At 37.8% G+C, this 19,007-nt stretch overlaps 1 protein-coding gene across 6 annotated transcripts in view; it reads right to left on the bottom strand.

The window, feature by feature from the left end:
• Positions 1-19,007, bottom strand: part of cacna1db (calcium channel, voltage-dependent, L type, alpha 1D subunit, b) — a 99,400-nt gene that overhangs the window by 37,676 nt on the left and 42,717 nt on the right. For all 6 annotated transcript variants that reach the window (XM_082188662.1, XM_082188665.1, XM_082188663.1 and 3 more), the window contains 10 exons: positions 15,511-15,718; positions 15,072-15,192; positions 11,843-11,954; positions 11,714-11,759; positions 10,014-10,071; positions 9,753-9,885; positions 6,459-6,588; positions 3,753-3,812; positions 3,102-3,208; positions 2,940-3,027 (listed from right to left, as the gene is read on the bottom strand). In XM_082188662.1, the coding sequence (XP_082044788.1) occupies positions 2,940-3,027; positions 3,102-3,208; positions 3,753-3,812; positions 6,459-6,588; positions 9,753-9,885; positions 10,014-10,071; positions 11,714-11,759; positions 11,843-11,954; positions 15,072-15,192; positions 15,511-15,718 (1,063 nt within the window). The remainder of the gene's footprint in view (positions 1-2,939; positions 3,028-3,101; positions 3,209-3,752; positions 3,813-6,458; positions 6,589-9,752; positions 9,886-10,013; positions 10,072-11,713; positions 11,760-11,842; positions 11,955-15,071; positions 15,193-15,510; positions 15,719-19,007) is intronic.

Below are 19,007 nucleotides of genomic sequence, written 5' to 3'. Positions count from 1 at the left end.
GGAGAGAGAGAGAGAGAGTAAGTGAGTGAGTGAGTGAGTGAGTGAGTGAGTGAGAGAGAGAGAGAAGAGAGAGAGAGAGAGAGAGAGAGAGAGAGAGAGAGTAAGTGAGTGAGTGAGTGAGTGTGTGTGTGTGAGAGAGAGAGAGAGAGAGAGAGAGAGAGAGAGAGAGAGAGAGAGAGAGATTACACCATGGTAAACATGTCCCCATCTCCACTATACTGAGACCTGTTGCAGCATCACATTTGAAATGAGGCTCATTTTGTGCATAAAATTGTAAAATCTCTCAGTTTAAACATTTGTTATGTTATCTCTGTTCTATTGTGAGTAAAATATTGGCTCATGTGATTTGAGAAGTCTTTTAGTTTTCATTTTATTCAAATGTGAAAAACGTCCCAACTTCAGTATATCTTTAGTGAACTTCAGCACTACTCCTGGATAACTAAAAAACATTAAGTACAAATTTAGTTCCAATTTAGCAGACTTTAAATTTAGCTTTTAATAAACAAACGCTTTACAAATTTAGTACACCAACAGTACAATTGCAGGGTATTTATATTAAGTACATAAATATGTAAATGTATTTGTAGTATACTTACTTAGCATAAAATAAATGTATTTCGAGTACATTTGATTTTAGTATATATTTATTTTTCACTACGGCATGCCAGGCAGATAACCAAACATTTACCAGCTCTGCACAGAAACTGTTCATAAAAGATGTGTAGTGTCATCTACACTGGATCTGTGTGAAACAGGGATTGTGCTTATGACATGTACTATTTATCATATAAATACATAAATGGTCACAAAATATTTGATCTGAGTTGAATTGCTTTTATGATGTGAGAAAAATGAGAGAGCCCAGAGAGCAACGAAAGCCGTGTTAAAAAACAATGTACAATCAAAGGCAAGATTGTGGCAATCAATTCTTAAGGTCAATATAAGTATTTTTGTTGGCAATGTGACCCAGGTTAAGTTGTGGCAAGTGATTTCAAATGTTTGGTGTTATATTCATATGTTAACTTACTGAATGGACATGAATGTGTTAGTTATTTGGCCCCTGTTTTTTCTACTTGTTACTTTATGGTTTCTTGGCCATAAGTCATTAGGCCTAGTGTTGAGCTCATTTGCATATTTAAAATAGATTTTTCCAAGAAACTTGTAAAACAAAAATGTTACTTTTCATGTATACTTTCACTGTGTGAGGTTTGATTGTGGTAGGAGTAAAGGAAAAAAATAAGTCCATTAGGGTGTATTTTGGGCATATTGGATTAGTATATTGCTCATTTGCATATTCAAATTCATTTTCAAAGAAACTTCTAATACAAAATGTTTTACTTTTCTTGGAGACTTTCATTGTGTAAAGTTTTATTGTGGTAGGAGTAAAGGAAAAAATTAAGCCTATTTGGGTGTATTTGGGCATATTTGATTAATGTATAGCTCATTTGCATATTCAAATTAATTTTCAAAGAAACTTGTAATACACATTTTTTTACTTTTCATGGGTACTTTCATTGTGTAAACAAGTTTCATTCTGATAGGAGTAAAGGAAAAAAACAGCTCCATTGGGCTGTCTTGTTGTCTGGCCTTATTGGCACACATCTCGGATTGATGAGAATTGAACATATTTCCTCAACTAGGATTTCTTAGGACTTTTAGTACGTTGTTCTGGACACCTCATAGAAATGATCTATGCTGAAAAAAATTATTTTACAATTAGTTCTATTTTTGGATCCAAAATGATTTACTTTGCCTGGACTATAACTCTAATGTAGGATAACCTGAACCCCTGAACCCGAGGCTTACACTGATGTTTAATAACCCTAATGTAAGATAACCTGACCCCTGAACCCCGAGGCTTACACTGATGTTTAATAACCCTAAAGTAGGATAACCTGACCCCTGACCCCCGAGGTTTACACTGATGTTTAATAACCCTAATGTAGGATAACCTAACCCCTGAACCCCGAGGTTTACACTGATGTTTAAATAACCCTAATGTAAGATAACCTGACCCCTGAACCCAGAGGCTTACACTGATGTTTAATAACCCTAATGTAGGATAACCTGACCCCTGAACCCCGAGGTTTTACACTGATGTTTAATAACCCTAAAGTAAGATAACCTGACCCCTGAACCCCGAGGCTTACACTGATGTTTAATAACCCTAATGTAGGATAACCTGACCCCTGAACCCCGAGGCTTACACTGATGTTAAATAACCCTAATGTAGGATAACCTGACCCCTGAACCCCAGAGGTTTACACTGATGTTTAATAACCCCTAATGTAGGATAACCTGACCCCTGAACCCCGAGGTTTACACTGATGTTTAATAACCCTAATGTAGGATAACCTGACCCCTGAACCCCGAGGTTTACACTGATGTTTAATAACCCTAATGTAGGATAACCTGACCCCTGAACCCCGAGGTTTACACTGATGTTTAATAACCCTAATGTAGGATAACCTGACCCCTGAACCCGAGGTTTACACTGATGTTTAATAACCCTAATGTAAAGATAACCTGACCCCTGAACCCAGAGGCTTACACTGATGTTTAATAACCCTAATGTAGGATAACCTGACCCCCTGAACCCCGAGGTTTACACTGATGTTTAATAACCCTAATGTAGTATAACCTGACCCCTGACCCCCGAGGTTTACACTGATGTTTAATAACACTTCTTATATACAGTAAAACACTGATGTTCACTGTCAGAAGTTTAGGGATGTTTTCTAGTCACAAAAAGAATGTGAAACACGCATGTAGGTTATATCATTTTAATTATATTTTTAAGATAATTTAAGTTTATTTTACACACTTTAATCATCGTATCGCATTATTTAATGAGTTATCGCACATCACACTTTTCTTCACTATCGTGCAGCGCTGATTTAGAGTTTAGAGTGGTTGTTGTGTCACAGAGATGAACTGACCTTGAGTCCTTTGGCTCTGTTGATGGCTCTCAGAGGTCGAAGCACACGCAGAATCCTCAAGATCTTCACCACTGAAATGGCCGACGATCTGCGGACGAAACACGAGCGCATGCAGTGACTGACTTCAAACATGTGGATGATATAATCGTGATGTGAACGTACTGTATCCCGAAGGAGAGGAGAGACACTCCGACCACCAGCAGATCCAGCAAGTTAAAGTAGTTCCTGCAGAACGCTCCTTTATGAAGGAAAGCCCCGAACGCCGTCATCTGATCAACACAGCACACACTGGTGAACTAAACCAGCAATTCTAATAACATTTCAATGGTAACACTTTACAATAAGGTTCATTTTTAACATTAGTTAATGTATTAACTAACATGAACTAACCATGAGCACTACATTTGTTACAGTATTAGTTAATCTTTGTTAATGTTAGTTAATAAAAATCCAGCTGTTCAGTGTTAGTTCATGTTAGTTCACAGTGCATTAACTAATGCTAACAAGATTTTAATAAAGTATTAATAATGTTGAAATGAACATTAACTAAGATTAATAAATGCTGTATACGTGCAGTTCATTAATAGTTCATGCTAACTAATGTAGTTAACTAATGTTAACCTTATTGTAAAGTGTTACCTTTTCATTTTACACATTTATATAAATTGCAATCATACAGTAAAAGCAAATTCCTGTCCAACTCAACAACCACAAATAAGAAATGAACAAGTGAAGCATAATCTGTGTAATCTGGAATAAGTAAGAGGGTTATAATCATGTGTAGAATGCAAATAGAAATAAGACAGTCTTTACCTTCAACAAGATCTCCACTGTGAATATGGCGGTGAAGGCGTAGTCTAAATAACCAAGAACCTGCAACATGACACACGAGAAACTCAACAAGGCATCCGGCGGACACAGTCAGTTCAAGTCTGTTTGATTTCTACAGCGCCTCTACAATCCTCACAGTTTCAAAGCGTCTTTAAGCTCGTTTAAGTTAACAGACAAATGAAGAAATGCCATGTGAAGCGTCTTGTGAATTCCTGCTTATATGAAATAAGGAAACACTATAGTCTGCTTCAGACATTCTATTGACTATAACTTAAGTAACTTTGCACCTACACTACCAGTCAAACGTTTATTAATGTTTTTAAAAGAAGTCTCTTCTGCTCACCAAGGCTGCATTTATTTGATTAAAAATACAACAAAAACAATAATATTGTAAAATATTATTACACTCTAAAAAATGCTTGGTTGTTTTAACCCAATTTTGGGTCAAATATGGACAAAGCCAAATGCTGGGTTAAAAATGTAATTTAAAAATGTAACCCACCAACGGCTGGGTTTGTCCATATTTGACCCAAAGTCGGGTTGAAACAACCCAGCATTTTTTAGAGTGTATAATGTAAATCATCTGTTTTCTATGTGAATATACAGTAAATTATAATTTATTCCTGTGATCAAAGCTGAATTTTCAGCATCATTACTCCAGTCTTCAGTGTCACATGATCCTTCAGAAATCACTCTAATATGAGGATTTGATGATCAAGAAACATTTATCATTATTATCAATGTTGAAAACAGTTTTTCATTTTTACAAGTACATTTTTATTTCAGGATTCTTGATGAAGAGAAAGTTAAGAAGAACAGTATTTATCTGAAATGGAAAGCTTTTGTAACATTACAGTTTTGTTTTATTTTATTCGCTTTGGTACTATTTTCACAAGTTAGGTGTACATTTTCAAAACTCTTAGTGCTAATATCACAACAGATCATCAAAAGTGCACTTTTAAAAATAATTTCATCATGTTTTCAATTGTGTTAGTACAATACTCACAATCACAAAGTATCCTTTTCACAACACAAAATAAGTGTTTCGTCTACATACATGTTTCATTCACAGTCACTGCCTTTTTTATAAAGCTCTTACTATCAAACCTTTGATTTGCATCTCTACTTGTTCAGTTTACTACATTTGTCTATTATTTAATCCAACTGATCTTAATGGTTAATCAATGAATCATTTGGTACACCTATAGATTTCTATAGATATTGATTCTATAGACAGTTTTCATAGAACTTGTTTGCTATGGATTACCAAACGTAATGAATTATTTTTACACAAGTGATTGATCCTAGATGATAACCACTATGTTCAAAGTTTGAGAGAGATAAACATTTGAATCTCTTTATTTATACAAAAATAAATTCTCTTGTTTTTCTTTCCATCCCGTTCCTTTCCCGTTTTCTTCAGTTTTGTTACATTTTTTTCTTTTTTTAGACAAAACATTAATTGACAAACATCTCACATAATCACATCAAATTTCATGACACAAAAATATATATATATCTTTTTTGTGTGAAAATAGAGGGAGAGGAAACATCAGATTGACTAGAGACACATCAAATCCTCATAGCTGTGTCATACTTCATCACACCTTTTGATAACACATTAGATATATCATATAACATTGTGGATTAATTTACATAAGTTAGGTAATGTAAGTATATTTTTTAATGTGGCAACTATAGCCTGTATTACTGTAATTACTTCAACAACTGTGATTTGATACATGTATCTTACATTGTTTGCCGTTGAATGAACAGATTGTTAAAAGTACTAAACTGAAAGAAGATCATACTGTTGTGTTTCTGTGATTAAACCAAATGTTCTCATTACATATTACAATAATCTTGTGTTTGAAACAATATGTGGACTGAAATGTGTATAACTGTAATGAAAGCATGGGATCAGGTTTTGAAAGAATGACTAGCTGTGTTACAAGTGTGATCAGTCTGGATTTTTGTACTAAAAGTTTGAAAATGTACGCCTTACTTGTGAAAATAGTACCAAAGCGAATACAAACACTGTAAACACTACCGTTGAAAAGTTTGGGCAGAATCCTGAAATAAAAATGTAAATAACTGATTTCAACACTGATAATAATCATAAATGTTTCTTGATCATCAAATCATCATATTAGAGTGATTTGTGAAGGATCATGTGACACTGAAGACTGGAGTAATGATGCTGAAAATTCAGCTTTGATCACAGGAATAAATTACACTTTACTGTATATTCACATAGAGAACAGATGATTTACACTCAATATTTCACAATATTACAGTTTTTTTGTTTTTGTTGTATTTTTTATTAAATAAATGCAGCCTTGGTGAGTAGAGACTTCTTTTAAAAACTTAAAAAATCGTACCGATCTATAACTTTTGAACGGCAGTGTACATGTGATCTTATTTTACCAACCCGAACTACTAATACTCTAATGAGAGTTAGTTGAGTTGCAAAGTTAGTAGAATGTCTAAAGTGGACTATCGAAATCTGAAACCTGAAATAATCAAATGTCAAATGTGATCATGAAGAAAATGAGGTAATAAATGACACTAGTTCATGAATCTGCATAATTAGAAAAAAACGTCCATATTATTCTATTATTTGTGTATTTTATCCTAAGAGCAGATGATATGGTGTTTTGACTGTAGGGTTTTTCTTGGCTGTCTTACGATGTTTCGGGCAGAGAAGTTTCGGATGGGGTCCTCGGCTGCCAGCGAGACCGAGCTCAGCATGATGAAGATGAGGATGAGGTTGGTGAAGATCTGATGATTGATGAGCCGATGGCACGCCACACGGATCCTGCGTTACACACCGACAACAGTGTGTGAGAATGAACAATGTGGAAAAACAAAAGATGTCAAGCTTTCTCCATAAATGTGACCCTGGACTACAACACCAGTCACATGGGTACATTTTTTGCATTTGAGATGTATTCATAATCTTAAAGCTGAATAAATAAGCTTTCCATTGATGTGTGGTTTGTTATTATAGGACAATATGTGGCTGAGATACAACTATTGAAAATCTGGAATCTGAGGGTGCCAAAAAAATCTAAACATTGAGAAAATCTCCTTTAAAGTTGTTCATTTATGTTCACGATTGTGCAGCATTCACTCACAAAAATAAATATTTTATATATTTACGGTAGGAAATTTACAAACTATCTTCATGGATCATGATCTTTATTTAATATCCTAATGATTTTTGGCATAAAAGAAAAATTGATCATTTTGACCCATATAATGTATTGTTGGCTATTGCCACAGATATACCCGTGCGACTCGAGACTGGTGACGTGATCCAGGGTCACATATTATGTCAAGCACACGTGCAAAAAATGTATAAATCTCCAGTGTATCATAAACACACCAGATTTGAACAGGTGGAAGTCAAGAATAATTACGTCAGTCTGTTCTTCAGCCTTGTGAAAAAGAAGTGCTTAATTTTATTGAATGTGCACTAATGTTCTTCAAACATTTTAGACATAGTAAAAAAAAATATAAAAAAATGCAGATAATGTAATATTAGTCAAATAAAATACTTTTAGGGTATAGAGTTCACTTTAACACACTTAAGTACACTTTTTTTAAAAAGTGTACTTTGTAATGACAATTCAAAGGGTTCAATTTAAATCATTGTAATTTTGATGTGTTGACTAACATACTAAAGCACACGAAAAGTATTATAATTTTAACTGTAGTGCGTGAATATTACATTAAAAGTAAATATATTTTATAATCCCCCTGTGGTGAAAATCCAGCTTTTAATGTTGTTTATATGTCTATGTGGTGTTTTTAATATGCTTTAAGACAAACCATGTGTAAATTCATAAGTCGACAGCATTGCTGAGTATTTCCTCCTTAAAACTGCAGTGAACCAAAGACAGTCTCAAACACACGCTTTGAAATCGCTGGTGTTTCTGACGTCACAAACTACCTTGTAACCAATCAGATCAACGTGTGATCGTCAACCAGTGGATCTCTGAGCTGAGTGAGTGAGTGGAGGCGGGGCTCATTTGCATATTCATAGAACCGCGAATACTAAATGAGGCAAGGGTGTCGAGTTACATTCAAGATATTTTAAGACATGGAGTTTTTTTTTCAAGGAAAAAACATTTAAATTTGTATTTTTGGTGATCAAAGATGAGATTCAAGGGATACAATTATTGACTACAGGGAGACTTTAAATGTGCTAATTGCAACTCCATAATTACAAATGTGTAATTACAAATACATGACATTCAAGTATCAAAAGAAATGACATTAAAGTATATTTTAGTTTGCCATAAATGTTTGTCAGCACATTTAGCAGTACACATTAACCATATGTCAGTGACAATAGAATTATTTCATTGTGTGTAAAAGAGCAGCGTGAACATTCTGCTAAACATCTGGCCTTGTATCCACTGAAGAAACAAAGTGTTTTCAATCATAAACAAAGGCACTTAATATAATTATTCTTAAAAGAAAATCTTCCTCTCTTTCTCTCTTTTCTGCATTTTCACTTCTGCTGTAGATTGTAAACTAATTTAGCTTCCAATAAAGACCTTTCACCTTTCAGCATGACAATGATTCAAAACATCTAAATCAACAAAAGAATGGCTTCAGCACAGCAAGATGAATGTTTTGGAAATGGTCCAACAAGAGCCTAGTCTAAATCTTATAGAAGATGCACACGCGATGTCCTCGCAATTTAACAGATCTGGAATGTTTTTGCAAGGAAGAGTTATATTAATATAATATAAATATTCCCCAGTCGAGATGTGCCAAGCTGATAGACTCCTGTCATACAGACTGAGTGCTGTAATAAACACGTATTAGTTCGGGGGGTGTACACTTATGCAGTTAGTTATTCAAAGTCTTTATTTTTTATCTTTTTTTCTCTGAAATGTGTTTGATTTTAGTGTCATTGCATAGGTTTAAATTTTTAACATTAAATGTGCAAAAGGTCTGATATGATTTATCTCATTTTTCATTTTTTTTACAAAACAGAAACCAGCTGTTTTAACAGGGGTGTGCAGACTTTTTACATCCACTGTATTTTAAACTTGGCATTGTGTACTATGAATATTGTTGTCTTTTATGATAAATCGCTTGTGATGTTGCTCCGTTGCTATGAATAAAAGTGTCTACTAAACGCATAAATGTAAAGACAGTTATGGTGGTTTGATGAGGGTGAGCAAAAGATGGCAGAATTCCCATTTCTGAGTGAACTATCCCTTTAAGGGGTTGGTTGATTATGATTTGACTTTTCTAACTTTAGTTAGTGTGTAATGTTGCTGTTTGAGCATAAACAACATCTGCAAAGTTACGACGATCAAAGTTCAAAGCAAAGGGAGATATTTTCTTTGACAGAAATCACTAAGGACTACAACAAACGGCTGGTAGAGACTACAATGAGCTTCCTCACGGGTTAGTGACATCACAAACCCCAATATTTACATAAACCCCGCCCCCGGGAACACAATTTATAGATTATCATGACAGAATATGGTAATCATTTACTAGAAGATAGTTAACTCCACATCAGCAACATAAATTCATTAACTATCCATTCAGAAATGTTCTGTTGCTTCTACATGTTGTCACTTCTTCTTGAGTCTCTCCATTATTGTCTGACTCCAGTTTGAACATAAAAGGCTAAATGTTTTTTAAATGTTCAGTGCGTATGTGTGTGAGGTAGTCAGAGCTGCTAACACACACACACACACACAAGCTCTTGAAGCTCCGCCCTCTGCGCCGGGAGCAGCAGCTCATTTGTATTTAAAGCGACACACAAAAACTGTGTGTTTTTCTCACCCTGAAAAAGTGACAACTTTAACATGCTATAAAAAATGATCAGTGGGGTATTTTGAGCTAAAACTTCACATACACACTCTGGGGACATCAGAGACTTATTTTACATCTTGTAAGAAGGTCATTATAGGACCCGTTTAAATGTTTGTATAAGTGTGTGTGACATACGGGTTGGAGTTGCTCAAGATGAAGAAGGCGCTTCCCTCAGGGATCGGTGGAGTCTTTTCTCTGAGATTCAGCTCTGACGGTCTCTGAGGCCTCGGCCCCGACGGCACCACAGGCTCTTCTTCCTCATCCTCCTCTACACACACACACACACACACACACACACACACACACACACACACACACACACACACACACACACACAGTGATCAGCTGACTCCACTGGAGCTCAAGTGATGAGAGTAAATACTATTAGAGGTTCACCTAAAGAGTCAATCATTTCCTCTGCCTGATCCTGATCGGCCTCCTGATCACCAGACGCCTGCAACAAAAGCACATCAGTGATAGAGATAATGTCGAAACACAGCAAAAAACTTTTGTCTTGTTTTCCAGTACAAATATCTAAACATTCTTAAAGCCCCACTGAAGTGCCTTGGATCGCGCAGCTTTGTTTGATGCGTTGATGTAATCTCCACTGACACAGGAAGCTAAGGCGGGGCATATTGAATGGCTCCTCCCCCTTTTCAGATAGCCAATAACGTTTAGTTTACCTCACAGACTGACAGCACCATTAGAAGCGAATCGGAGCGCTGATGAAACGTTGGATTTAATAGTAGAGATGAGAATAAACTCTAGCCATTTCATTCTTCAACGTACAGTTGGAAAACGGAATAAAACTCGAGCGTTCGAGTAACCGAACACACACTCAAACCCATATTGCTAGTGACAAGTCAACGGTCACTTTGGTCAGGTGGTGTTTATAGCATGGGGGCGGAGCTTTAGATTCTAGAGAGCATGTGATTGGACAGAAGATGTGATGAGAAGCTGAAGTAGGCGGTGATGTCATAAAAATCCCTGATCCATTTTAGCGGAAATGCGAGACTGTAAGTTTTGAATGCTTATATCTCCTAAATGTGAGTTTTGTCATTGTTTTGGAGCACACCAGCTTATTCATAACCTTTAGGCTAACATATTCATACTAAAAGCTAAAAAACTTACATTTTGATTTCAGGAGGCCTTTAAATCAAGATACATTCTCTTGAGAAGCAAAATTACTTACTGAAAAAAAATGCTTATGCTTAAAACAAAAAAATATCTGCCAGTGGGGTCAGAAAAATCAACTTAATTCAAAGTGGAAAAAGATAATTTTTTTCAGACCTCATTGGCAGATATTTTTTCTTGCTTTAAGCATTAACTTACGTTGATACATTTTTCTTCACGCCTTAAGTCATTTTCCTTCTAAAGTAAAAGTATCTTGATTTAAAAAAAATTCAATATTGTAATAAAAAAAAAACTGTTTTTGCAGATAACGTAATATTAATAAAATAAAAGGCTACTTAAGAGTTCTGTCACGTTATAGGATGGTGATGATAAAGATAGCAGATGGATATAATTCCAGTTGTTTTATAAGCAAAAAACTAAAAAGGTAATACAAATATTAACTCAAAACTCAAGAGTAGGAGAAAACGTAACAACGTAGGCAAGACAACAGAGGACAGCGAACTACAAACTGTGGAGGGTTTAAATACACAGAATAATGAGGAGTAAAACAAGACACTGGTGGGACTAATCAATCAACAAATGAGTAACCATAGAAACAATCAACAAATGGGAACAAAGGAAACAAGAACAAAAACAAGGAGTCTAAACTACAAAGTCCATGAAAACAGAACTCAACTGAACATATGAAGATCATTTTTCTTATTTTAAGCATAAATTCACTTCATTTTGATATATTTTTAATCTTTAATATATTGATCTTAATATCACTTATTAAGTCATTGTCCTACTCAAGTAAATGTATCTTGATAAAAAAAAGCGATATTTGTAATGGAAAACCAGACCAAACTACTATGTAAGAAAATATTTTTTTGCAGTAAGTCATCTGTTCATTATTACAAAATGATACAAAATGATAATGTTCAGATGACTTATTCCATGTCATGCATATAAATATCACTCACCTTAAAGTTTCCCTCGTCACCATCTCTCTTGAATATGCTCATACTCCTGCACAAAACACCGTCTGTGTGTTAGCAGACATTAGTGCTCAGCGTGTGAATGAAACTCTCAGGTCATCAGACGAGTGTTACCTGCTCTTCCTCCTCTTGTTCCTCTTCTCCTCCTCTTTCTGGGCTGAGTTCAGGCTCTCAGCGTCTGCCAGGTTATCCACAGCAATGGCCAAGAACACATTCAGTAAGATGTCTGATCAGATGGGTTAAAGGTCCCATGACATGCTACTTTTTGTAGGCTTTAATATAGGCCTTAGTGGTCCCTAGTACTGTATCTGAAATCTCTTTCCAAAAATTCAGCCTCGGTGCAGAATTATAGCCACTACAAGCCAGTCCCAGAATGAGCTTCCTTCAGACAGGCCGTTTCGGTGTCTGTAGCTTTAAATACTAATGAGGAGGAGAAAGGCGGCGCGAGGTGGAGGGTGGGTGTGGCCTTGACCATCTTGCGCAACGGGAACGTGGCGTGCATGTTTACGTTGGATATAGCAATGGCAAGAAGACACGCAGTCTTTCAAGCATTTCAGTTTGACCCAGAATCTGATCCAGATGGAGAAGCAACGGATGAAGAAGTTGCAACTCAGCGGCTCCAGCAGGACGTTTCCGAATGGTCAGTTTAAAATATTATGTCTGGATACGGTACTTTATTCGGATGGTTTAGTTATTATCATGTAGCTAACGCTAACCTACTGTTGCCTTTTCATGAGAGATCTGTAACGTCTGTATTTATCTTATTACAATATCATCAAGCTCTGCGATCTTGAAATGCGGATATCGCGCGCGCCATATAACCAACAGGAAAACGGTTATCCAAATAACAAAGACGTGTACAACACTCACGTTACAGTGTGTGTATTCACACACATAAACTGCATAGCTGCATAGCTAATGTTACAGCCACATTCTACGTGTAAAATCTAGGTAACGTTAACCATAAACAGTAAAGCAACACACTTATATATCATTAGTTGACTTACTTGTCCGAGGTGTGTAGCTGAGCCAAAGAGAGTGATCCAGACTTTAGTTTCAGACGTTCAGCAAGCCCAGCTCTGTATTGACCCTTCGGTGTTCATTTGTACATCCAATTATTGAGCAATTGTTATGCTTCGCTCGCTCAAAAGCCATGATATCTCTCGTCTCGTGGACAAACTAAAATCGCGCGCGCGCGTTCCTACTTCCTAGCGCATTTTCTCATGGGCGGAAAATCTCTGGGCGGGCAAAGCAGAGACAGGGGAGGTAACATTTCCTCCTTATGACGTCATAAGGAGGAGATTCAAGATCAGCGCGTATGAACCTCCATTTTCTCAAAGGCAGAGAAAGATAGCAAAAGCTCGATTTACACCGATTGAAATTTTTAGAAACTTGGGGACCATATACAGGCTAGGGGAACTCATATTAATGTTAAAAAACCTCAGAAAGTGAAAATTTCATGTCATGGGACCTTTAAGAATGTGTTCTCTCTGAATCGATATTCATAAAACGAGAGATATATGTGTAGTTCTGCGTTACTGTGGCATCGAGTTCAACACACCTCAGTACTCGAGGAGTTTCCTTCAAACATCTGTGTCTTTAAAACTGATGTGTCATTGTTCAACTAGCTAGTTAAAAACATCGGTAACACTTTATTTTACAGTGTCCTTGTTACATATGTTACATGTACTTACCATAGTAATAACAGTAGATTATGCATAATTACATGCAATTGACCCTCAACCAAATCCTAATCCTAACCCTATATTAAGTACATGCTGTAAATGATTATTACTCAGTACTTAAATATATAATTACACTGTAACAATGACACCTTAAAATAAAGCGTAACCAAAACCTGTTTTGAAGATTCTCCTGCTGGAGAGAACTGAATGTACAGTAGCAGTCCAAGAAGAAGTCAGATCCCTCTTTATATTACATGTTGTATACTGTGCATTTGAGTATTTGGTACAATGTATTTACTGTGCACTTAATATCGTTCTGAAACTCTGGCCAGATTTGCATTTGCTGCCATTGAGGTGAGATATAGGTTGATATAGGTTATAGGTATCTAGCTGTTTGATTAAAACATGTTTTTCAAGATGAAAACATTGAGTTAAACCAAAGAGTATCCATTCCAAGTCAATTTAACATGAAGCAATCACGTTTGAATGAGAAACCTTCTTTAAATAAAGTGAACCGAATTTAAAAAAAAATCCTTTTTTGAGTGCACTTTAAATGTGCAAAAATTGTACCTTTAGATGAACAATAGCTTGGCATTGGCACAGTACCCTTAAATGGCCATCTTTGTATTTTATTTACCCCTAAACGATACATATTTACTACTCTAAATTATTAATACTAATTAATAATATAATTAATACGCACATCTTAGGGGCATATAAGGCCCCAATGCTCTTGTGTGTGGGTAAATAAATAAATAAATAAATAAGGTAAGGTAAGGTAAGGTCAATTTTTTTGCACATTTTTCTGACAGGGTAAGAACAATGTAACAACATGTAAATAAAAGTTGGTCCAGGTGCCTGTAATGCAACATGTACTTGTGTTGTGTAAATCATTTCAAAATGCAACAATATGTGAAATAAAGATTTACGCTCAGTTTGTCTCTCTTTTAATATACACTACCGGTCAAAAGTTTAGAATTAATGTTTTTCAAAAGTCTCTTCTGCTCACCAAGATTTGATCTAAAATACAGCAATATAAAAATTGTGAAATATTATTACAATTAAAAATAAATGTTTTCTCATTTATTCCTGTTATCAAAGCTGAATTTTCAGCATCATTTTTCCAGTCTTCAGTGTCACATGATCCTTCAGAAATCACTCTAATATGATGATTAGGATCATGTGACACTGAAGACTGGAGATATTATGCCATCGCAGTAATAAATAACATTCAAAATAGAAAATAGACTGTTATTTTAAAATGTAATAATATTTCACAACATTGCTGTTTTAACTGTATTTTTGAACAATAGAATGAATTTTTTAATAAATAGACTGAAAAACATTTTAAAAAATGACGTTTGCCTTTGCTTCAATCACAACAGATCAGCAGAACAGCTTTAATTTCATTCTTTAGCATGATGCGCAATGTTAAATGCAGTTTTAATTTTTATTTAATTACATTTTTGTTAAATGCTGATTTTTTTTTTTTTTTTAACAAATAAATAGACTGAAAAACATTTAAAAAATGTAATTATTCCAAACTTTTGACTGGTAGTGTTTGCCTTTGTTCAGTAACACAGTCTGAAGAACTCTTATACAGTGAGATACAGTGTGGTCATTTTTGTCATAAATGTGCCGAACACAAGGAAAGATACAGTTCCCACAGATGAAGAGGATGATGAAGTAGATGCACACGAGCATGCCTGAGGAAGAGGGTCCTCCATACGCCATGATCCCATCATACATCACTGTATTCCAGTCCTCACCCGTCAAGATCTAAGGCCAAACACATCAGAAAAAATCAACATATTCACAATTAAGTGTATTCAACACAGCATGCCATACAGTAGCTAGATTAATGTGCATGTGCTCCATCTAAAAGATTTTCTTGAATAATTATACCTTCTGCTTTCAAGTTCATGATCATGCTAATTTGGACAGTTAAATGATCATAAATGGTAATTTATGATTATTGTATTCATTCTTATACGTATTTGCAACGTATTCCATGGTACTTTAAAAGAATAGCACAGTACAATCAATCATACCATGTTTTTTAGGTAGACACACACACACACACTCACACACACACACCTGAAACACAGTCAGCAGGGCTTGAGGGAAGTTGTCAAAAGTGCTTCGTTTGGTAACAGTCTCGTCGAAGTTGAACTTTCCGCCGAAGAGCTGCATGCCGAGCAAACTGAAGATGATGATGAAGAGAAAGAGCAACAGCAGCAGAGACGCGATCGACTTCATGGAGTTCAACAGAGAAGCCACCAGATTACTCAGAGACGCCCAGTGACTGGAAACAGAGAGAGAATTAATACAACCAGCACCAAGTCAAGACAAGTCACCTTCATTTATACAGCGATTTTAACAATATAGATTGTTTCAAAGCAGCTTTACAGTGATAATAGGAATTAAAGTAACAGAGATTGTTTTGGCTCAGCAGCTCTAGAATAAAGTTATTGTCCAGCTGAAGTTAGTTTTGATTGATTCACTTCCGCTGCAAAGATCATTAGTTATTAACTTAGGGGCCGCTAACACAACACCGTTTTCAACAGAAAACGTCTCGGTTACGTATGTAACCCTAGTTCCCTGAAGAGGGAACGAGACGCTGCGTCAAAACGCAGTGGGAACGCCCCTGCGTGACTGCATCATGAAGCAAGTATGGAATCAGTCCAATGGCGTGACGTAACGTCATAGGCGGGTGACGTCATCGACCAGGAAACTATAAAGCACCCCTGAATCATAACAGCGTCAGCTTCTGATAGGCTGAAGCAAGTCGATCCCGGGCATGCCGGAAGTATGGGAGGGCGACGCAGCGTCTCGTTCCTTCTTCAGGGAACTAGGGTTACATATGTAACCGAGACGTTCGCTTTCAAGGGTCGAAACGCTGTGGGAACGCTAATACCCACGTCACCATAAGAGCAAATGTCCGTCCGTGTGAAGTCAGAGCGCACATTCGGATGAAAGCACCTGCGCCCCTGAAGTGTAGCTAAAGTCAAGATCTTAGAACCTCACGAATGTGAGCCTGCCGCATCAAAAACATCTTGTAGGGAAACTCCTCACAATAAAGCTTTAGAAGAAGTCATACTCCTAGTCGAGTGAGTTCGTACAGCCAAAGGTGAAAGCTGACCAACCGACTCGTAAGCAAGTGAGATAGCTTCAACCACCCACTTGCTCATCCTCTGCTTAGATGCAGGACACCCCTTCCTGGGTGACCCAAAACAAACAAACAGCTGTTCAGATTTCCTCCACAGGGAAGCTCTGTGGACATAAGCATCTAGGGCCCTAACAGGGCAGAGCAGATTTAGTTTCTCTTGGTCTGACGTCAGAAAAGGAGTACTATTGGTCTAACAATATTAGTAGGGACCTTTGGAACATAGCCTGGCCTAGGATGGAGGAAAGCCTTTACCATGCCAGGTGAGAATTCCAGGCACGAGGGAGAAACCGAGAGTGCTTGAATGTCTCCAATTCTTTTGAGAGACGAAATAGCAAGAAGAATGTTTTTAGAGTAAGGTATTTCTCAGAAACTTCTTCAATCGGTTCGAACGGAGCTAAGGAGAGGCCTTCCAATACAATGGCCAAGTCCCATGTCGGCACCATCATGCGGACTGCTGGCCTCAGCCTCAAAGTGCCAAGAAGGAAACGTGTTATTAATGGGTATCTCTCCAGAGAAATTCCACTCAAAGGGACATGGTAAGCAGCTAGTGCCGCCACGTACACCTTCAGTGTGGAGGGGGATAACCCTGTGGAGAAGCGCCCCTGCAGGAACTCCAGCACTGCACCCACCAGGCAGTTAACCGGGTCCAACTGGTGCTCTCCACACCAGGAAGTGAATAATCTCCACTTCAAGGCGTATAACTTCCTTGTGGACGGAGCTCTGAAGTGGATGATGGTCTCCACAACCTCGGTTGAGAGAGAGACCTGAACTTATGAGCTGGGCCCCCTCAGAGGCCAAGCCCACAGCTTCCACAGTTCTGGGTGGGGTTGAAGGATCAACCCACTCGCCTGAGAGAGTAGGTCCCTCTAGATCAGAATCTTCAGAGGAGAGCCGTCGAGGAGAGACACTAGGTCCGCAAACCATACTCGGGCCGGCCAGAACGGGGCTACCAACAGTAGACTGACCCCGTCCCGGCGAACCCTTTCCAGAACTCCTGGGAGCAGAGCAATCGGGGGAAATGCGTACAGACGTGACCTCAGCCACACCTGCACCATAGCGTCCAACCTCAGAGGGGCTTGATGGCTGAGAGAGAACCACAGTGCACATTGTGATGTTTCCTTGGAAGCGAACAGGTCGACCTCCGGCATGACCGAAGTTCTTCCATAGGAGCTCCATCCCCTCTGGGTGGAGTCTCCATTCCCCGGGCCTCGGTCCCTGCCTCGACAGGATGTCTGACCCCTGATTTAGATACCCTGGGATATAAGATTTTTCTCTTTCTTTCATTCCTGAGAGGCTCAGCCAAAGATGTCTCTCCATGGCCACCAAGGCTGCCATAGAACGGCCCACTGACTTGGCATCTCCTTGGTGGCACGGAGAGATAAATCTGCTGCCTGACATAATTCGCAAATCACGTCAGTGCCGACCTACTCACTCTCGCTCATGTCTTTCAATAGGTCAGCCTGGTATGCCTGCAGAATGGATATTGTGTGCCTGACCTGCCACCTAATAAGCTTAACCCACCAAAGCTGAAGTGTTTCTGAGTGGCTTGGAGGGTAATGCCGGTGCTTTAAAGGACGATGCCGACTCGGGAGAGAGATGGCTTGCAAGCGTCTCCTCAGCCCTTGGCCTCGCCCCATAGCCGTGCTGTCTAGACACAAGTATATTGGAATATATAGATGTCTGGGGACTAAACACACGGTATGAAACCGGCTTTTTCCAGGACACCTCGGTGTGGAGGTCTGGAAAAAACGGCAAGCACCGGCGTGGAGACTGCATGCAGGAAGGCAGAAAGCGTTCATCTAGTTTGCTTTTCTGCCTTGATTCTTGTTTATCCGCAGGCCACTTGATGCTTAATTTCTCTACAGTACGAGTTAGTACCTCCACTAGCTCCTCACATGCAGGAGACCGAATCTTCAGTATCTCCTGTACCGATACTAACAACATACAGCTTCTCAGAACTGGATAATTGCAGTATCGGGGCCTCAGCCTGGGCAGAAGAAACCACAGAGCGTGCTTCCAAACCCTGAACTGAGGCACTGGATCTAACAGGTGAAGGCTGGGAAAGGGCTGGGGCTGGGCCTGTCTCAAACCCCTCTGTTAGATCCATTTGCGAACGCAAACCTTAAAATACGTTCCAAGGTGCGAGCCTTGAAAAATGTTCTTAAAAAAAAAACATTTTAGTTATTCATCACATAAAACAAAATGTGTTACAACAATTAAAACAGAACTTCCTATTGGCAAGCACTTAACTGAAAAAATGTTTTCAACTGCTTACACACAAAATCCTTACTTGTCACACAAATTCTGAAACCTGACACTCAAACACCAGAAACACACACCAAATCTGTAAAACCATACACTAATTCTCGGCCTTCGACTCAGTTTTCTATTTAATAAAACACTTTTTGCTAAACACAACACACAA

This window comes from Leuciscus leuciscus (assembly GCF_965113295.1).
Source record: "Leuciscus leuciscus genome assembly, chromosome: 13".
NCBI classification, from domain to species: Eukaryota; Metazoa; Chordata; class Actinopteri; order Cypriniformes; family Leuciscidae; genus Leuciscus; species Leuciscus leuciscus.
Note: the sequence above shows the minus strand (reverse complement) of the source record. Positions and strands in the feature narration are given on the sequence as shown.